The following is a 21525-nucleotide window of genomic DNA, read 5'->3' on the forward strand; positions in this document are numbered from 1 at the left end:
GTACTATACTTTGTTAGTGAACCCTTCAAAGATACTGTCTTTGTTTTAATCTTGATTTTGTTGCAAGTACACAGCAGGTGATTCTGCTTTCATCATATCTGGGCAATGAAAATAGATAGTCTAACTCACTTTCTTATTTAGCAACTGAAAACCCTTCAAAACCAATGAATATGTAATTTCCCTCATTGTGAAAATGCTGTGAAATTTCCTTAATGAAGAGCAGAAACCTGCACTAAATTTCTTTTTCTTTTCTATTTCTCAGGATTCAAAATACCCAAGTTTTAAATGAATGACATATTAAATCCAGACACATATTGAAATGATGGCTTTATGTAGAATTGCTTGCAATATATATCAGGTGTCCTGACCTGCTCTTTCTCCAGTCTTTACTTGAAATTTGCATAACCTTTTAGACCCTTAAATACTGCAATTTAATTATAAAGAGTCTCTCAGATAACTTTGTCATACTGCCTTTTTCTGCACCCCACATACATATATCAAGTTATACATATCTGAAAACAATTGTTGTGTAGTGAAGTCAGGACTATTGTTGTGCATTAAAAATTGGGCAGGAATATTTGACTAACTGAAGCTGAAAATGAAGCCTTACAAGGACTATACAGGAAAAAATCACAAAAGTTAATTGCCCAAAGTTATTATAGCTACAAGACTATAAAAATCAGTCCAGCCCTTACCCCTTCTCTTGTTATAAGATCATAACGTTGCAGGACAGCAATTCACAGAAAAGGCATTTAGTCATAATTAGAAACTTCTCTGGTCATGCCACACTTAACTCCTTATCCAAGACTGCTCTAGACCAAAGACACTAATGAAGCCTGGACAAAGCAATAGGAAAACAGGGATGGGATGGGAGGCTGCTTTCAAGCTAAGCAAAGTTGTTAAACTGTATCTTACTAACCTGAGTAACCTGGGATCTGAACTAATGTTCAGAAAACCTAATATTATGTCGTCTCTGAAACATTTTGTTTACATTATTTCTAGTAGATTTAGAGCACCTAATATCATTTTATATACAAGTTGTTTGAGATCAGAGGGGGAAACAGTCCATATCTGTTGGACTTTTGCATTCATCCTCTGGAGAGGTGTTGATTCTTGCCCTCAGTGTAGCAGGTTATGCATCATTCATGAAGAGAAAACTCTTTACCTCTTGCACAGAGCTCACCAACAAGGCTGCTCAGCTCTGGCTCTGTTAAACTATTGGCAGGGAGTAAACTCAAATCAGAAACAAATCCTCCAGGTTCTAAGCTTGACAAGTCAAATGGAAAAAATTATTCTAATTTTAGCACTACATTTGTGTAGTTTTAGTGCCGATACCTAGTTCTAGAAGTTACTAAAGCCACAACACATTAGTCTTTTTAGTTGTATTGTTTAAATCTCTCTCCAAGACAGTCCTCAGCAAGCATGCCCATTTCTCTGCAGAAACAATTTCCAATTTCACAGGGAGAAGGTCCTCTTATGTGAAAATAAGGGCCCTTAACATCTTTCTTAATTCTTATGGAAATGTTCTTGGGCATCTAAGACACAGGCAGAGGAAATGGAGTGAAGGCTCCATGGAGGCGGGAGGGCAGGTGGGGAGCAAGCACTGCCTGCTCCCAGTCTGGCAAGGAATATTCAGGCCAGAGGGCCCAGGTTGGTACCAAACCTTATCCACTGGGCTTCCGGGGCTGCTTCCCATCAAGCTGGGACAAAGATGGGCATCTGCAAGTTTTAATTATGTGTTGAGTCAGATCAGTGGGGAGAAAGCAGAAAAACTTTTCTACATTAAATGGTGTAATGAGAAGAGGCCCCTAAGAGAGAGCCCTACAGGCAATTCCTTCCTGCAAGTCCTGCCACTGAGCACCAGCATTCCAGGCAATCTCTTTCTCATAGGGGATTCCACAAATCCAATTAAAACTCATTTGGAAAGTCAAAACAGTTTGGATGATGTTTCATTTGATTGTCATAAAGGATTAGAGCTCGCCACCTGAAAGGACCATTTGTCCAGATGAGAAGAGGATAGTTTTGTTTTCTAGGTATGATCACACATTGTGTCTTTCTAGTATGGGCATCAGGGCTAGAAAATGAGAAGACAGCCCTTAGTCTTCAGAACAATCTGCTGTTGGCATATTTAGTCTCTTCTGCCTGAGATCTTTGGAAATACTGTAATCCTGCCTTAATCTCTTTTTCCATTAAAAAACCTGTTCTGTTTGACCATTTGTTTCCTCTTACCTCTACCTCCAGAGGATTTTTTTTCACACTTTACCCTGCAACAATCTCTGCTTCCCATGTCTTTTAGAAGCTCTCTGCAGATTGATGAAGTCTAGTTTGTTTTTTGGCTTTTATTTTTTAAATTTTTTTAAGCAGCTTACATGTTATGTAGGTTTTATCAAGCTCTCACAAAGCTAGAATTTAATCAACTGTCAGTACTTTGCAACCTCTAAAATAACAGCAGATTGGATTGGGATTGGAAAGGACACTTTAGGAGGGTTAAGCACGGTGAAGTCTTGTGTGTATACATATATATATATACACATATGTATGTACATATACGTATATATATGTGTGTGTGTATTTGTGTATATATGGTGGTGGTAAGAATAACAAAATCTCTGTGAATTGGTATGAGGATAAAGTTCAGATTTAGTTTTAAAAAGAAAGGAATAATCTTAATTTTAGAGAGCACATGGTCTTTATAAAAATAGCTTAATGTGCTTCATATTTTAAAATTATGATCACAATAACTGAGCCTTTTTTTTTAAATAATAAATTATTTAAATTTTTTTTATATAAAGTCACAATTTAAAATTAAAAAAATGTAAACCTCTGGTTAAATATTAAATTAAGGCATTTTTTTCTCTTGATAAAAACCAATTTGTTAATTGAGACATTTTACGTAAAGCTTCACATTTGTCCAGACTTTCTTTCATCTTAGTACTTTTCTCTAAAGAACCATGGTTGCCGCTGAAATTTTTTCTTCATGTTGTTCCATCAGATGATCAAGCTGATGGGACATCAAGATAACATCAAGATGGAACATCAAGATAACATACTGGTTAATTCAACAAATAAAGGAATATGAAATGCTTATGTTGTTCTTCATAATCCATTTCCATATTCTCATTTAGTAGGTGACCTGTTTTCTAAATCCAATAAAAGACTTTTCTTCCTTATTGTTGGGGGGAAGAAATATTTACATGCATTTATGATTCTGTACATAGCAGGATGTATATTTACTACACCTTATCTCAAAACCCCCCATTACTGAACCCATTTGCAGTAGAAATCCAAAGATTATAAAGTCAGAGTTTATATGTAGTGCCTTCACATTCACTGCCAGTGTTTGTTTCTTGTCATCAAAACATAACTTCACATTTTTCTGTCAAGTAGAAATCTAAGGTAAAATCATGACAAAAATTATCTGCTTCCTTCTCTTCTATTCCTGCAAATCCAGAGCTGCCACATGGGCTCAAACAGAATAATGAGATTTGTAGTCAATGACAGAGAGATAGGAGTCAGACCCTGAAGTGCAATTCATATAGGGGAGAAATCCCAGTGTCAGATCTTCAGGCATGGGAGCTCTCCTTGGAAGAAATTAGTGAGAAGGAATCCTCCTTCCTCGTAGATGGATTTGGATTCACTGAGGATAAAACTCCTGAGAGGTACTTTGATCTCCAAACCAGGTTTTTCAAACGTTGTGCTGGTCAATAGTGAATGAAACTGACACGATTTTGGTGGCCTGTGTCTCCTGTGCTCTCAGCTTTTTGCTAAAGAGAGAGGTGTCTAAAAAAAAAAGCTTTTTCCAGAGCTGCCATCAACTAGTGACCCTTGCTGATGCATCAGGGAAGTGGACAGAGATGGAATGAGTAAGGGGAATGAAATAGTTTCAGCCCCCTACAGTGATGAGACTTCTACCAGCTGGGCTGTCACACATTCCTCTAGGCTTAATAAAGAAATCCAAGTTCCAAATTCATCAAGTTAGTGCCTCTGCTCTGAGTTTCTCATTCAGGATCAGAACTGTTAATGTACTAAGAAACTTCCCTTAGTGCCCTAAAAGGACTGTAGGAGGACTCTAAAATTAATGTCCTTACAAGATGCTTAATTAATAGGAGGACTCTGTAGTCCAGGTAATGGTTTTAAATCATATAACCATAAGCAATACCAATTCCAAGATAAATAGAGTCAAGGTACTGATGCCATTACTGTGACAATTTAAAGTAAGATAGAATATTTGGATTAACATTTATAAATAGGCTAATGGTCCTTCATATTGATACCATTTAGGTTTTACCTTTTTATATTTTATATGCTCTCTGTATTCTTCACACATATATTTGTAACTCCATCACCTATTGTATTAGTAGCTAGCTTTCCCAGTACTTTTCCATGGCCTTTCCCTGAGCAGAAAGACAAAACAAATTCCAGAGCTCCAAACTCCAGGAGATAGAAGGTTCTGTGCTGTCTTGGTCCTTCCTGGGAACCAAGGCTGAGAACAACTCGTCATAATCCATTCTCATGGACAAAGCCCAGCCAGTGCTGAAGGAGGGGCTCCAGAGAAGGGGTTTGACCTGGGGGGGAATGGCATCACCCCTTGTCCTCCTAATTGGTGCTTTTTATCAATTATGCTAATTTCCTAAGACCTATAAATGTGTACTCATCCCTGTAGGAGTGGGCTTTTGAGGACATCTTTCCAAAACTGCCCCGGAAGGCCTTCATTAAAGATCCCCCTTTACATTACCTCCTTACTGAAATTGTCTCTAGTTTCATTCCCAGGTTGGGCAAAAGGCAACAATATCACCAGTATTCAACTGCCCATCTACAGGCCTATTCAAAGGGGTTTGATTTTCAGGAGGTGATTTTCTCCCACCTACTGAAAGGAAGTTTTATCCTGCTTGTTCTGTTTAGTACTGGCATCTTGTAATTCTCTGACAAGGTGCATCCCTTGTTTTGACCAGAAAATATGACCTTGTAGCTCTTATTTATCTTGGTGTCTGCAGTGATTTAGTCATAGAAAGCTGAAGAATAAAAGGCACAAAAGCCTTCTTTCTGATATTTTCTATGTCATTAGCTGCCGTGAGTACTCCTCACAGATGTGTATTTTACTGAATTTGTCTAGAAATTTTCAAAACAGCTCAAAAAAAAGTAACAAAATGGAAAAAGAGACATCTAAATCAATAGATAAAAGAAGCTGTACAAAAGAATTAAATGAAGGTTTAATAGCAGATAAGTCAAAGCTGTTCCAGAGAAACGCAGCACAATAAGCATTAAAGTCAGATGGTGCCATTCTGATATTTTAGAACAAATTTGAATTGTAGGAGCTGTTTTGTGATCATTTTCTATCCCAGTAAAACAAGGAAACGCTTAAGATTATGCTATTATGAAATCAGTGTTGTGTCTGTCTCTCTCCTGCTCTTTAGCTCTGACTCTGGCCTTCCTTGCAAACTAACTGAAATTTATGGAAGCCAATATACCAGGAGATAGTGCAAAGCTTTTTGTCATAATATGGATCTTACTTCCACACAAATGTTTTTCTTCTGGATATTTGTCTTCTCCACTATTGTTTAATAAAGAATAAATTTAAAAAATCATCATGATATTTGGAAGAAACAAAATTAAGAATATAAAATATGACTTTCCATTATTAGATGAGTCTAATGGGTTACTGTGGGGCTGGAGAGTATCATTTGTTCAGCTCAGGGGTCCCCAGCAATAAGTAGGACATGGATTTGTTGGAGAAAATCTAGAGGAGAGTCATGAAGATGATCAGAGAGCTGGGGCTCCTATGAAGACAGGAGGAGAAATTTGAAATTGTTCAGTCCAGGGAAAAGAAGCCCACGGGGAAAACTTGTAAAACTTCCCAGTGCCTAAAAGGGCTACAAGAGAGATGGAGAAGGAGTTTTGACAACGGCATATAATGGTAGGACAAGGGGGAATGGCTTCAAACTGAAAGAGAGCAGGTTGAGATTGCTATTAGGAAGAAATTCTTGACTGTGAGGGTGGTGAGACCCAGGAACAGCTTGCCCAGGAAAGTTGTGTCTGTCCCTTGACTTTGAGCAGCTTGGTCCAGAGGAAGGTTCTCCTGCCCATGGCCAGGTGCTAACTGACTGATCTTGAACAACCCTTCCAATCCTACCCATTGCATGATTCTATGCTAAATGTTCATGTCTACAAGGTAGGGCAGTAAAACAAATTGTTTTTTAACTCCTGCTTTTCACCACTCATCTTTCTAACGTGTCTGGGTTTCACAGTGAAATGTAAATCTAACACACTCTTCATTCAGGAGATAAAAAATCATGCGTAAGGGTTCAGAGGACCTGGAATTGTTAACAATTGTATGTATTCAATACAGACACTTAATTTGAGAGCACTTAATCTGAGACCTGTAGATCCTACTGCTAAGCTGAAAGATAAACAAACAAAGCACTATCAGGAGATTGTTTCATGATGTGCTCCCACCCACTCCTGTGCAAGATAGTGGTGCTCATGTGGCCTTATGACAAGTTGGTTCATTGTACCTGTGCCATAGTGTAATTACTGTCTGCAGTTAGCAGTTAGCTTCGTGATCAACTGTGTTACTTCTGAAAAAAATGTTTTAAGTATTTTTGTATTTTTTTTAAATATTTTGAAGAGGAATATTTTTTTTTATTAAATATACCTGCACCAGCAATAACAAGTACCATGCAAAAAAAGAAAAAAAAAGACAGGGAGTGTTGTTCTACCAATTCCCAGTATGTTACAGGATGAGCTAAATATTTATGAAGCAAAAATTATACTGGGAAGGCATAAAAACCCAAACTGGCAGCCCTGGAATCATTCCTCTACATCTCAGGAACTGCAGGGTAAGCAGGCACTAAGATTGTGATCTCATTACACAGCCAACTGGGTAATAAAAAACATCTCCTTTTACACGTGGCAGTAGACTGTTGGTCATCACACCCTGCCAAGATTTTGTAATGTGGCTTCAGGTATTGAATCATCAAACCATTCCCTACCCTGCCAAAAGAAAGAACCAGCAGGACTTGCAGTTCCTCTCTTCTGCATGTACTATGTATATTGTTTTATGCTGGTTTGGACAACAGCATAGAGGAAAAAATTTAATAACGTCTTCCTACAAGAATTGTGGGGAAAAAGCTTTTTTCTACTTTCATTGCCATAAGCTTTTCAACATGTCTCATTAGACACTTTCATGAAGGGTTCACTTTCATTCACTCTCATAAATAGTGGGTTATCAGTTTGATTGAGATTCTAAATGTGTTTCATAGACAAAAATGAAACAAAAGGAGACTCCAAGACCTTCTGTGTGACCTGGCCTTGTTTCTCTTTGAAAACAGCAGATGCCTAAATGGAACATGCAGCCAAGGACGGGATAATTTGGGATATTCCTTACTGGAATTAAAAGAAAACAAAGTTGATATTGCTCATATCAAACATTGCAGAAGTTAAGTAGTAAAAACTAAAAGGCAGCCTCATAACCCCACAAGTCTGAATGAATTAGGTATACTGCAGTTTCTTCAGTATTTTTTAATTAACTCCCATTGTCTTGATGAGACACAAGAAAGAGCAGCTGCAAATAGACTGTCCATTGTACACTTAGTAAGCACAAAGGAATTTCTCTTCAGAGCAGTTCATCATAATGAGAGGTGCTAATTTCCATTTTCTAGAGTGACATCTACAATAATTACATCTATTCTGAACATGGTCAGATTTTCAGTACAAAACAATGCAATTTTTATTGACTTCCCTTAAATGTAATAAAAGCTCATGTGCTCCACAAAGACTGAAACTACTGCTCTGAACGGCCCTTTTCACATCCTATTAAGTTTAGTGTTTAAGACAATAAAACACCTCTGATATTAATTGTAAATGTTGTTAAAGATAAGCTTGATGGTTCTGGAAAAATGATTCTTAAAAATCAAGATGAAAAATGTGACACAGTTTCTCTAGAGTATTTATGGTTAAACACTTCTGGGCTATGCAGCATCATGATTCCAAACCCAGACTTACTCCCACAACTTCTCTGTAGGTTTCCCCTTTTGATGGTACATGCAGAGGAAAAAGAACAAAACCTGAATTCACCCGTCAGTCAAGAGGGGTTTTTTTGCTTTGGCAAAGCCATCCCAAATAAAAATTATGTGGAACAAAGAAAAGTCTATACCATCTAAGTGGAGCTGGTTCACGGAGCCTTTGCAGACAGCAGATCCTGCAGGAGTGATTCCCTCACATAACCTGCAGAGAAACCTCAGGGAGTTTGACCTTCCTCTTAGCAATCTCCTCCAGATCCCAAACTGCTTGTCAATGTTTTGTGCTTGTTGGAGTTTTGGTCTCTTTGATCAGCCCAAATGGAAAGGTCTCTGGTTTTTATTCACAATACTGAGGCCTTGTGCACTGATTAATTGACTCTGCTCAAAAAGTGCTGCAAAGGTCATTATTTATTCATCAGGGACATGTCCCAGATCTCCATGAATGTGCCTACCTATGTTTGTGCAGTTCTAAGCACTGGTACCCCCTGATTTCAGTGAAAGTGACCCAAGGGATCAGTGCATGCAGACCACAGCAAAGCTGTGCAACAAGGAATGACTATTGCAGATGCATAAAACAATAAATGGGCCTTAGAGGCAGTATAAATGTTAAATTGCAGTCTTGGGATTTTAAGTAGATGTGGGTGATTCATGAAGTTAATTTACTTATCATTGCAGGATTTGCTTCACTGCTGCTAACTTTTCCTGAAGGAGTAGATTGGGTAGGAGTCAGCTCCATATTTGACACCTCCTAAACTAAGTGACTACACACTCTTTACATCTGTGAGCTCCTACTACCATGGACTGAGATCTAGTCAAAACAGGCAACAGAACCCAAAGAGACCCATATTAACACCAAAGGAGTAATTTACTAGGTTGAGTATCTCTCCAGATTCTTTGGATGAAATGAAAGTTTGGGCATAACTACCTTGGAGTCACAAAACTCAGGTGTTCAAATGCAGACCTGAATTCTACCATCAGTGTGTTACATTTAGTGATTTCTACTGTTTGTTTTTTTTCTTTACCATAGTTATTCTTCAGGTTAAAGGTACTTTTTAAATTAATTTACTCTAAACTCTGACAGCTCCATCTTAACCATTGGGGTTGATTCATGTCATGAATTGTTATTAGAAGAATAGTTCACCAGCTCTTTTCTAGCATTCCTTTGTTGCTATTTTCTTTTTTATATGTCTTTCCTCTTGAACAACTATATCTCTGCTCCTTTTCAAACCACTTACCACTGCTGCTTTGAATTGTCTCCACTTAGACCACTGCTGAACTAGTAAGCTTTCAAAAGATCTGGGTGATGGAGTTTCCTTCATCCTAGAGTTCATAACATTCTATTAGGGCTTTGTCTGTAAGGGAAGGAAATTTTTCTTATATGTTATCCTCCAGCTCTGAAAATGCCTTCCAAGAGAGACTGACTAAAAAGGTGAGGACTCTTTGATCATGTAAATAGTAAAGTACAGAAGATAATAAAAAAATGACATTTCTCTTTTCCCTGTGATTAGTTACTGCTTTTTTGCACATGACCTCCACACACTGCTGTTCTTCTGTGCCACAGTATCTAAATCTGTGAAATAGGAGCAATAGTATTTAAGTAGCTTGAAGGGGAGTTATGTGGCAAGGATCTTTATATCTTTATATCAAGGGAAGAGTGATCTGATGCTCATTCTTGAATAACTGAAAATCTTTCTTGACTGTTGGATTGAAGAAAAGTGATGTGAAAGACCTCTGAAAAAGGACTTGGTCCAGAGAACACTAGAATCAGCTGCAGGAAAAGAAAGAATGGAAATGATCCACACCAGAGCCCACCTCAGTTCCCAGCTTGGAGAAGAAACCTGGTTCAGCATCCCCACCATCCTGTCAGTGTGGTGTGATGTAAGAGTAGCTGGGCATAGCCAGGGACAGCTGACACCCACAGAGCAAAAAATTTTCAGTCATTTCAATGCTTCAGTACCAGAGAATTAATGGTAACTGAAGTGCCTCAAAAAGTTTATATAGATACACAGAGGCACACTTAAATGCTGTTTTTCTAGCTCTTCCTTAGCACAACATACACTATGCAGAGCAGCGACAAGAGCTGTTCATGAACCTCCAGTTGTGATTCCAACAAAGGTTCATCACACACCTCACTATTAATGGAGGAGGGCTGCTACAGAGGCAAAGTAATTAACCTCAGTTTTATGGGTCATTGCCAGATCTTATGTGCAGACAAGAACATTTAACTTACCTTAATGAGTAGCATGAAGGTTAAGATATCAAATGTCCTAGGCACATTTTTCTTGGCTTAGTGAACATGTGCCAAGCCAACTATGTTTTATTTTAAATAAACTTTCTAGAGGCATTGCTCAATACTCCCTTAGGTGAATGCAAATTAGGAATGTAAGGTTTTCCTTTTGGAAAAAAAAAGTACATTTACTATTTAAGCCATAAATGTATGAAGGAACTGATCTTTTTTTAATGTTCACTTATTATAGATTTCATAAACAGGTCAATAAAATCCAGTTTTTCTGTTTGCTTTCTTTTTTCAAATCTCCTTTAAAAGAAAAATGATCTTCCAATTTGCCATCCTTCATGGGTAAGCTAGAAAATAACATATTTCTTTTAACAGTGAAAAAATTTAGTATTATTCTGAATGTATCTTCACAAGAAGTCATTGGACACTTTATTCATCAACTCTCTGAAATACTGATGTGATTTGTTCAGAAGGTGGTTTTATTTTTTGGTCATACATAGCGAGCTATGTATCTTAATAGTGAAGGAATAAGAAAATCTAAGTGCGTTCTATCATAGGAACCTTAAGGACACAAAATTTTTAAAATATTTCTGGCTCCCAGCCTAACAATGAGCAGCTCTTTGCATTTCTTTATGAGTGAAGCTACCTGAGGTGTAGATGTTCCTGTGAAACCTGGATTTGCAGGAGTATGCAGGACCTCCTAAGGGACTGATTTGCTTCTTGCCATCACAAGCATCACATCCAGTGTTTACACATCAGAAGAATGAAGGATAGCAGAATTCCCAGGTGGAAAGGGTGGAACAAAGCCAAGACAAAGCAGATGTGCTAAAATTAGAACCACCCAATATGAAAACAGAAAGTCTGAGCTTGGCTATTTCTCAAAATAAAGGATGATCTTGCTGCATTATAGTTCACACCCTGCTCTTTAGAAGCCATCACTCACATAATTTTTTGTCTCTTCCTCACAAAGGCAGGTCTTGATTTAGCAAAGGCTTGTAGAATAGGTGGATGAATTAAATATTAGGAGTTTCTCAGTTCTCTCATATTCTGTCAGCATGTTATGCAAGTGCCTTCTTGGATGGGGGCGTAACACTCCAGTGCTGCAGTGGTGAAACACTCCAGTGCTCCAGTGCAGCTTGTGGCAGCCTATGTTCTCCCCTCTTAAACAAACATACTGTTCGCCTCAGCTGGTGCTGCCATCTAGACAAATGGGGATATTTATCCACTATGTGTTCCCATCAGAGCTGAAGATTGTTTACTAAATGCTGACTGAGACTGCTCAGAGTGAGAATTCTTCATGATCTACACTGTGAAAGTTGTAAGTCGGTAGTGATTTCACTTCCTATGAAAGCTAGGAAGGGATTCCTTCATTTATTCAGATGTTTCATCTATGGCGACATTTCATCCACATGACATTGAATCTTGCTGCCATAAAAATCATTATTTTCATGATTGGTTTGCTTGTCTTTCTCATTCCACCCCTCATTCCTCTTCAGTTTTTCTTCTCTCTGAACAAATCTTCACCCTTGAGAAGGGACATAACACACAGCCTGTATACCATGAGATTATTTAATATCCTCCTGATATCAAGTTGCCTCAAAACAAATTCAACATCAGTTACTTTGACAGAAAAAGGTGGAGGAGAGGAGAGGAGAGGAGAGAAGAGGAGAGGAGAGGAGAGGAGAGGAGAGGAGAGGAGAGGAGAGGAGAGGACTTTATTCATCTGTGTGTTCTATAGTCTACATGTGCACCTGATTTGGAAGTTTGTATCTGGTTTTCCCTAGATATATCCTACTCCTCAAAATATTGTTTGAAATTTGGTTATAAACAGCTTACATACATGCTAGTAACATTCTCTTCTTTAGTTCAATAAGATTTCAGTATTTGCAATCCTCTAAAGCAAAAGAAAAGTGAAAAATTGTAGCTTTGCTTCAGAGTGATTGGGAGTGATAAATTCCAATACTGGACAAAGCTTTCTAAAAGGGAGACTGAAGACAAGAGGACACAATAACAGTATTTTAGTACAGAAAGATTATTACAGAGAAAGCAGCAATCAATAATTATCCATGCCCAATTTGAAAGGACAAAAAAAGGTTTAATTTGCAGAGAAACAGATTTGGGTTGGATACTCACAAAAATCTGTCAAAGCTGTTAAACTGATGAGCCACTGAAGCCAGTCTAAAATCTCTCAGGGGATGATCCAGGGCTTTCATTAAAGACTTGATTACTTTTTGAGGGCTTGCCTGGCTGTACTAAGATGTGGTTTGTTAGAGCATGGTGCTAATAACCATGAGTCCAGGTTCAATCTCCATATAGGCCAGTCACTTAAAATCCTTGTGGTCCCTTCCAACTAGGAATATTTAGTGAAATTCTGTGAAAATTCTGGAGTTAATTATATTATGACAGGGCTGGAAACAGCACTTGTGTGGATATGTATATATCTCCTTGTGTATAAGAAGGATATGGGCACTAATATGCACTGATACACTGTGTTTGCACACTAATAATAAATTAATATACATGGATACTCTACTAATATACATTATAAAGAAGCATGTGTATATATAGAAACATATGTCTCAAATGTTTACTCTTCCTGTGTTCTTGAAACACAGACAAAACTAATTAGAAATGTTGAACATGTTCTCCAGTCCTCCTAGTCAAGAGGACCAGTTTGAATGGCTGCATGTGAACTCATTTTTTTCTTCCTTACGCAAACCAGAGGTGTCCTGGACTATGGACTCAGGCTGATAAAGTGAATTATCACAAATGGCCTGAGCTAGAATTTTTAGAGAGGAGGGTCACATCTTAAATAACCAGTTATCCAGATCCTTAAACTGGGCGTTGTGAAATACCAGTTCAGGCTGTCACTGGTTTCCTCTTTGTTTAGGAGCGACTGGTGCTCTCTGTGTTGCCACGGTTTGTGGTCCTGGAAATGATCAATGACATGACCAATGTGGAAGATGAACATTTGCAGCACCAGTTCCATAAGATCTACATTCATCGTTATGAGAATGTCAGGTGGGTGAAGTCACCTTTCTGTAATTTCTAAGGTCTCAGATGTTGCTAAATTACTCTTGTCTGAGGGTTTCCCTTCTGTTGCTTTATTCATTCATTAATCAGAAATTCAGTGTACCCTTGTTTAGTGTCTGAGCAGAGAAGCATTTTGATGTCTTCTTCCACTCATCAGGATGGTTGGATGCCATGGCAATGGCAAGACCCATTTGAACTAAACACCGAGTCTGGACCATTTGTGTCTTTTTTTCACTTTTTCACCCTCAGTTCACTTAAGTGGTCAGGATTGCACAGGAAGGGGAGCCCTGCCTACATGTGGACATATATTCTGCCACAACCTGGCTCACCCCACACACTGAAAAATGAGATGGAGACTTGTAAGATGTTTTCAAAGATGGTAACCTGTTATATGGTCCATCTGCTCTATAGCCATTTTCATTTAATCAGTCTTTTTATTATTTTCTTAATCTTTATTCCTCTCTCTAATTTTTTTCTTTCCTGAAATGTTATCAGAAGGGTGATAATTATCCTATGAGCTGCTACTCACGGTAATTAGTCCTAATTGTACATTTACATCAGAATGATCAACTTCCACTCCATGACATTACACCATCTTGGTTTTAGTGTATTTCCAGAAAAGCAGAATATTTTATTAAGCCAATAGCATTTTCCATAAGCCTTTCCCAAAACACAAGGGTAAATAATTGAGGGACCATCTTTGAAATCATCACTGAAGGAAGTGAAAAATAAGCATGGGTATGGTGGCAGATAGTTTGCATGGGAAGCAAGTACTTTGCCTTTCGATGAAACCAAAATATAACTTTTCCTGGACAAGTTCAATAAAATAATTTGCACTTCTGCAGAAGAATAAATTTATTATCTGCTGCTTCTGTGCCCATGCAGTAGCTCAGATATGTTATTTTATTAAATCCGATTGAAAGTATTAAGGATCCTCATAAAGGTTTGAGCTGCACTAAATTAAAATGTCTTCCATTAACCTTTTTCATACTCAGAGTAAGTGTTGCTGTAGAAGAATCAAAATATGGAGAAATGGCCCTTTTGCTTTAATGGAAAGGAGTTGTAGACAGGGTGAGAAGTCAAAACATATTTTATGCCTAAAAGAGATTTGAAATTAAAATTCTGCATACTTTAAAATACAGATACTGGTTGGCTTCTATACATACTGCCAGAAACTAGATCTTTTCAAAACAAGGTTTCATACACCTTATTTTATTTCCTAAATGTTTAGTACTGAATACCACCTAAACCAATGCTATATGAATCCTTACAAATATCCAGGTAGAAATTTTTTGTTGGTTTGAAAATTAAAAGTGTAGAAACTAGTAGTTTCAAAATTTTATTTTTATAAGTTTAGTCTATTATTACTATTCATTACTCTTTGAGTAGCTTGGTACTTTGCCTTTTAATTTTATTCCTTCTCACAGGTAAAAATCTTCCCAAGTTTATAAGCACTTGTTTAAACTGCACCCAAACCTTTACCAGTCCATATATTTGAAGATGTGTTATCGATCAACCTGATTATTATTGTATTTCTTATTGGTTACATTGTTAATTCTCAGACCCTGTCAAGTTGTGATCTTGTTCATCACAAGTCATCAGCTAAAGTGAAACAAAATCTTCTGGTACTCAGATTGTAACACCAGTTTTATTGGTTGACTTTCAAGCGCTGACAAGGTTTGTGCCAGAATGATCTGTGTCTTTTTGAACATCACCTCTTTATAAAAGTAGCCAATGCTTTCTTTGGCTAATAATTACTGAGCTATTACATGCTTTGTTCTGGGTGGTATCTTGCACACAACACACTTTGTGTGTGTTTATGTTTCTCTATATTCACATGTGGTCATTCTAGGCACAGTGAGCAGTCAAAAGGCAAGAAAAATAACTGGATGTTCAAACACAGGTTAGAAGTCTGTTTGCAAGTGGTTTGTCAATGGAGATCCTACCATAATTTCAGGCACACAAGTTGATACACCTAAATTCAAAGTACAATCACACTGGGCTCCCTGTAAAGTCAGTAGAATGAAAAAAAAATATCCTATTAAAGATTCATACCTTATAAAGAGAGTACTATAGTTCTAACTCAGGTACTTCTGTCACATGCCTAAAATGACACTAAATAAAACTGGCCTTAGCCTGGTGTATATCAAGACTATCACAGATTTGTCTGTACTCTTAGGATTTGAGACTTGTATGCTTTGAAAATCTAGAATTTTATGATTCCTATTTCTAGCAAAACGTTTTCTCACTCTTAGTAGTATTTTTTTTTAGTTCCTTCAATATTTATATTCAGTAGTCCAGTATGTACAAAAGTATAGAACAGAGGTAATGTTACCTCAAGGGTAATAAAATGCTCCTTCCACTAGTAAAATACTAGAAAGTAACTTAAAACATTCAGTAATTAAAGGAAATACAGTGAAATAATAATATGTTTTCTTTTTTTAGCATTCTTTTTGCAGATGTTAAAGGCTTCACCAACCTTTCCACAACTCTGTCAGCCCAGGAGCTGGTCCGAATGCTGAATGAACTCTTTGCCAGATTTGATCGACTAGCACATGTGAGTTAAAGAATTGATTTCCAAAAAAACCAAAATCAATTCCATGTTTGGGAGGTTTGGGAAATACCCTCTGATCAATTTGAACAATATATATCCAGATTCTTCCCAAAGGGATTTTATATAGCAATTGAGATTGGAAGACACTGACAAAATTGTATGAAAAATGATGAGTTCTGATAGCAAGTGAAAGCAGAGGTTGGCATCAGAATATTTGGTTTCTGTAGTGCTGGACAGAGAATGGTATGATGGGAAATCACCTACCACAGTTTCTAAAGAAGCTTCATATTTTGGATTTTTGCTGGAAATTTGTTTTTTAAGACCCTAGCTTTATTTGTCTTTTCTTCTGCAAAGTGAGGAAGGTTAAAAGACACATTCATTTAAGGTCATCTAATCAGTTCTCTCAGTCATTGCACTAGTTAGTTAATAGCAGGGTTTACAATCTTTAGGCTGGATTCTATCTAACTCAACAATGAAATTAATTAAACACAGCAGAGGAAATTATTACATCAGGAAAGTTAGTTGCTCCTTAATTAGAACTGATCAGAAAAAAAAGTGAAGCACAAAAATACAAGTGGAACATGCTCAGTTTTGCTAGCTTGTATTTTTTTTTCATGCTTCTTTGGTCAAAATGTAATTTAATATGGACCTCTTTAGTGTCAATATCTGAGCTGACTAATAAGGCTTCTAAGTGGAGGCAATGAAGTACATTTCATGGAGTTTATCTTATCATTTACCCAGCCAAATGTATGTACATACTATGGGAAAATGCTAATTGCACCGACTATCATAGACCATGCTATCTATTTCCTGTAACGGAAACCTAAAGTGGCTTGGCCTGATGTAGAGATTTGCATCCCTCACTGGTTTTTATACATTTCTGAATTAGGGTGATAGGGTATTTTTACACATATTGCACAGTATCAGAGTAAGATCCTTGTGGTTTTCTCTTGTCTTACACATTAAGGTCAAGAAAAGCAAGTCTTCCATAATTATTGAAATTTCTTTTGATTCAGCTATTTTTACCTCACATAGCAATGTGTTTTCTTTTGTACAGAGTGATGCCATGACCTATTGCCTGGGCAGTGGCAAATTAGTAAATGCAACCTATCTACTTTGCAAACAAAAACCCCTTGTCAGCTCTGTCTGCACTGTAAAGCCAGGTGAAAGAATTACCTCAGTCCTGTCTTTTAGAAAGCTTAAAGGAGTAATGTCTGCTTTTGTATGGCTTGACAAAAATAGCTATTTTAAGTGAAGAAACATATTTTACAAATAGAATGTATGTATGTCACAGAAATATTTTAGGAAGACTATGTATAAAAAATTCTTTATTGCCTTCCTTCACATTTCAAATTTGGCTAGCATTCATGATCATTAACCATATTTTGTAACCATTCCATAAACTATATTTAACCAATAGTGATTTTGTAGAGAATGACTATATCCAGTAAAGGAGTTAGGAACAAGGAAGGCATTTACATTTAAAAGCCTAATCCAGTAAATCCTCCTTCACTTGCCACTTAACACTGAAGTCAACTTCCTGCTTGTTTTCTCAGTTTTTTTTTTTTTATTTTTTATTTTATGGGAACTGAAAATTTTGCTTCTTTAAATGCCTAGACATTTTCCCCTCTCTGTGGCTTGCCACACATCTCCACTTAAACCTTCTAGAAAGCTTTCTGTTGCAGTTCTAAATTCATAAATCTTAATGGAGAACATGGATTCATATATACCATACAATAGTAGGTATACCATAAATGTAGGTGAGTCTATTTTAAAGAAAAGGTAATAAATATATCAGTCTGTTTTACATAGCCAAGAATTTCTTATCCAGAAATCTCTGATTTGGGATGAAAGAACATCTGTGTCTGCAAAACATCATTATCAGGATTATCACCTCTCAAGTGAATGTCCCAGTCACTAAATTCAAGACTCTAGGCTCCTTCATGCATTTCCTTTCCTAGTCTGGGAATTTACTTCTTTTTTAAACACATCATTAGACTAATCTACTGGTTTAGAACAATCCTCTGAAAGGTGGAAGGCACAAGGAAGAACCACTGCAGAAACTGAACAGACTTTGCCTGCAAAGATTAAAGTGATATGATCATGAAAAATTAAAATTTAGTAAAAAGAAAGACATTTTGATTGTGTTCCTTATTTGTGGGTTCTGTGACCTGGATGTCATGATACCTGTGTGATGCCCTGATGATAGAGATGCCTAACACAGAGGAACCTCTCTTGCTTCCCTAGAAAGGTTTTGGTGTTTCTGTCCAATTCAAGGACACAAATTCTCCCTCTGCACTTTACAGGAAACCAAGACTCCACACTGGACTCTTATGGAGGGGACCAGCTGCATAAAATAAAAGGGTCTAAATCTTATATAGAACTTCACCTTTTCCTTTGAAAAATGTTGGAAATGGACACTGAGTGAACCTGAATTTTAAGGACTTGTGAATTACAGGGATCTATTAACCTACTGATCTGACACTGCATAAAGCTTTCACACCTGGTAAAGGTGTATCTTTTGGAAAAATTCCTGGTCTTCATCTGAATGCACCACGAGATTATTTTGTTTTAATACTGGTCCATCTTGCTAGTATATTCCAGTGCCTTAGCACTCCCACTATTTTATTCTGTAAAGGTTTTTTCGCCTTTGATTTTTACTGACTTTGAATTACATCAGTTGATTCTTGCTGTGGCAAATCATTCCCAGACTAAAGGACCATCTTGCAGCCACTGACTTCCTCTGGGAATGCATCTGGATGCTTTGATAAAGGGGCTTCTCAGGTTTCCTTTTGATAAAAGAAACAGACCAAATTCACAGCAAGGTTTTTACTCTGTAAGATTTATTCCTTGAAATAGTTTTGGGGACTACTTTTCTGGACCACCTCCTTGTTTTGAGAATCCCTTTCAGAGCACTGAAAACAGTGTTCCTGGACTAACCTCCATGAGTGTGAAGGCAGATCATCACAATTCCTCCTAATCTCTCTTTCCTCAATCACTGTCCAAATGCCATGTTTCTGAACATACAGTGATAACACTATCATACTGAAAAATATTATTTTTGGGTTTTCTGGTCTTGCTGTCATGTTGTAACCACCATGTCTGTATGGTAATTGTTTATTTTACTGGTCTTATTCCTTTTGTAAATGTTATTAGCAATAGTTTTCTACTTGCCTGTAAATCCTCAACAGGACTTTCGGGAAGTGGTCCTTTCAAGGCCTCCCTAGAAGGATCTTTCACTAAGGAGGATTACACAATCACATCTAGATTTTAGATCTATCATTTAACTGGTTCTTAATCAGCTTAACTAGAGTTGTCATAACCCTTCAAAATGTTGCTCAGACTCTTGGAGCTTGCTAAGAATTACCATCAAAGCAACACGATCAGTTGCAGAAAGCTTGAGGCAGTTTTTAGATTTTAAGGAAAAAAATGTATAAATCCTTATTTACTTCTAAATAAAAGTATTAAATTATAATCTCATATAAAGGATTGTTAGATCTGCTCGAACATCTTATATAAATCATATAATATTAAAGAAGACATTTTCTTAGCATACTGAAAAATGTAATTTAGCTAAGCTTCTTTTTTCTCTTATTAAGCTTTATTAAGAAATATAGAACTAATGAAAAGTCTCTGATTTTTTTAATCTTCCCTAAGTTACATCAAGTTTTGTGGCATACATTGATGCCTATAATTAATAACAAAAAACATCCATAATATCTGTATCAATACAACAGAACATTCCGAAAAAATTAGAATTCAGTTCAATATTTCTTCCAAGAAAAAAATGTAATGATATGTTATGTACAGCTACTTCCCATTTCTAATCACTCTGTGATATTTGTAAAAGATTTATAGTTATTAAAGAGAAAAGTAACATTTACAAAAGAAGAAAAGTAAGTTGACATAAAATAGAACTGGAGAAAACATTCCCTTATATATACTTCATCTACTGAAAGGCCTAAATGGAAACTCAATTAATATTAATATTTTCCTTAGGCAGAAATTTTGAGAAGGGAAATAAGATGACATTCAGCAAGATACTTAAGCCTAAAAAAAGTCCTGCCTTGGTGAAGTAATAGTTATTTTTGATGTTTGTTTTTCCTCTGCCTTCTCTGCAGTGCTAGATGTCAGCCAATACCATGATTTAAATTATCATAATTCTAAATCCATCTACACTCTTTGTAGATTCAGTTTCAGATACAACAAAGAGGAAAAGGGTCTTATTAAAGGACTGATGGAGGTTTTGTTTATTTTGTTTCTAAGGAGACAATCTTCTCCTGTAACCTCGATTAAATTGTCTCCTGTGGTGCTGCGGACAAGCTGTCAAAAATTCCTTCAGCAGTGTATTACCAATGTTGTGACTGCTGTTTCCAGAGGTGGAAACCAACCTGACTGCCAGGCTCCACAAGAACACATCCCCCCAGAGCCCCAGTAAACACCTGCACCTGTTGGTGTCAGGAAGGGAAGGCTGGAGGAATTTGGGGGCTTTTCTGTTCCTTGATAAAGACACTCCCTCTGCAGTGCTTCACTGTCCCAGGCCACATTTCAGCTCTGAGCTGGCAGTGCTTTGTTCCATGGTGAAATCATCTTCAAGCATGTAACCCACAGGATTCCAGAGACTTCCTAAAACACCTTTTGTAAACACAAATGCCAGGTGTGAATTTTTTCATGTGTATATGTTTAAAGTGCTGTAGCAAGAAGCAGAGTTTCTGGATTATGATTATGAATATATAATATTTAGCTCATTATAAATACATTATATGAATTTATAGTAAAGTGATGGAGTGAATCCTCTTTTTGCAGTGCTTAATTCTGAGGTTTTTTTCCTCCCAATCAGTTTCAATAATTAATTGGCTCCTACTAATGAATGAACAACCTTGTTTACCATCTTCTCCCTACATTTACAGTTTTTCAGATGGTAAAGAGCTCATCAAAAAACCTAAAGAGTCATATAAACCCCAGCCCACAAAAAACTTTTAGAATTGGTAGTATACAGTTTTTTTATTAAAAAATTTAGATGAAAATGACAGATAGAATAAAATTTGTTTCAAATTTTCCAGTTATTTATAAACTAAGAATTACTCAAATTCAACCTCCCCCAAAAAGAAGCCCCACTTTGCAGCTAATTTGGGATTTGAATTAAATTAGGCTTCGCAAGTATATTCTTGGAGATTCTCCAACTCATTCTTAAGAGAATCATAGAGTAATTAAGGCTGGAAAAGACCTCTAAGATTAGCCATGTGCCTAACACTTCCAGGGCCACCACTAAACCATGTCCCTAAGCAGTACATCCACATGCCTTTTAAATATCTTCAGGGCTGACAACTCAACCTCTTTCCCAAGCAGCCTGTTCCAATGCTTGGCAACCCTTTAGATGAAGAAATTTTACCAAATATCCAAACTAAACCTCCTCTGATGCAACTGGAGGCCATTTATTTTTCTTGTCTCTTATTACTTGGGAGAAGAGGCTGATCCTCCTCTGGCTGCATTCTCTTTCTCGGCCCCCTGGGCACACCCTGGCTCATGTTCTAATGTTGCTGACCAGTGTCCCATGTAACTGAAGCAATTCAGTTCTAGAAACTCCTAAGGGGCAGAATTTCCATTCAGAATTGTTCCTGCCTTAGCTGGAAAGAAACACCTTGAATCTTTCTCATGGGGATTTCTGTCCCTGAAATCACTTA

At 37.0% G+C, this 21525-nt stretch overlaps 1 protein-coding gene across 2 annotated transcripts in view; it reads left to right on the forward strand.

Annotated features, from left to right (window-relative positions):
- ADCY8 (adenylate cyclase 8) overlaps positions 1 to 21525 on the forward strand; it is a 116537-nt gene that overhangs the window by 34585 nt on the left and 60427 nt on the right. For both annotated transcript variants that reach the window (XM_054276668.1, XM_054277482.1), the window contains exons 3-4: positions 13145 to 13275; positions 15733 to 15844. In XM_054276668.1, coding sequence (XP_054132643.1) covers positions 13145 to 13275; positions 15733 to 15844 — 243 coding nt within the window. The remainder of the gene's footprint in view (positions 1 to 13144; positions 13276 to 15732; positions 15845 to 21525) is intronic.

This window comes from Melozone crissalis, unplaced genomic scaffold, assembly GCF_028551555.1.
Source record: "Melozone crissalis strain CALT ecotype California unplaced genomic scaffold, PUWL_Pcris_2 ptg000002l_1, whole genome shotgun sequence".
Lineage (NCBI taxonomy): Eukaryota > Metazoa > Chordata > Aves > Passeriformes > Passerellidae > Melozone > Melozone crissalis.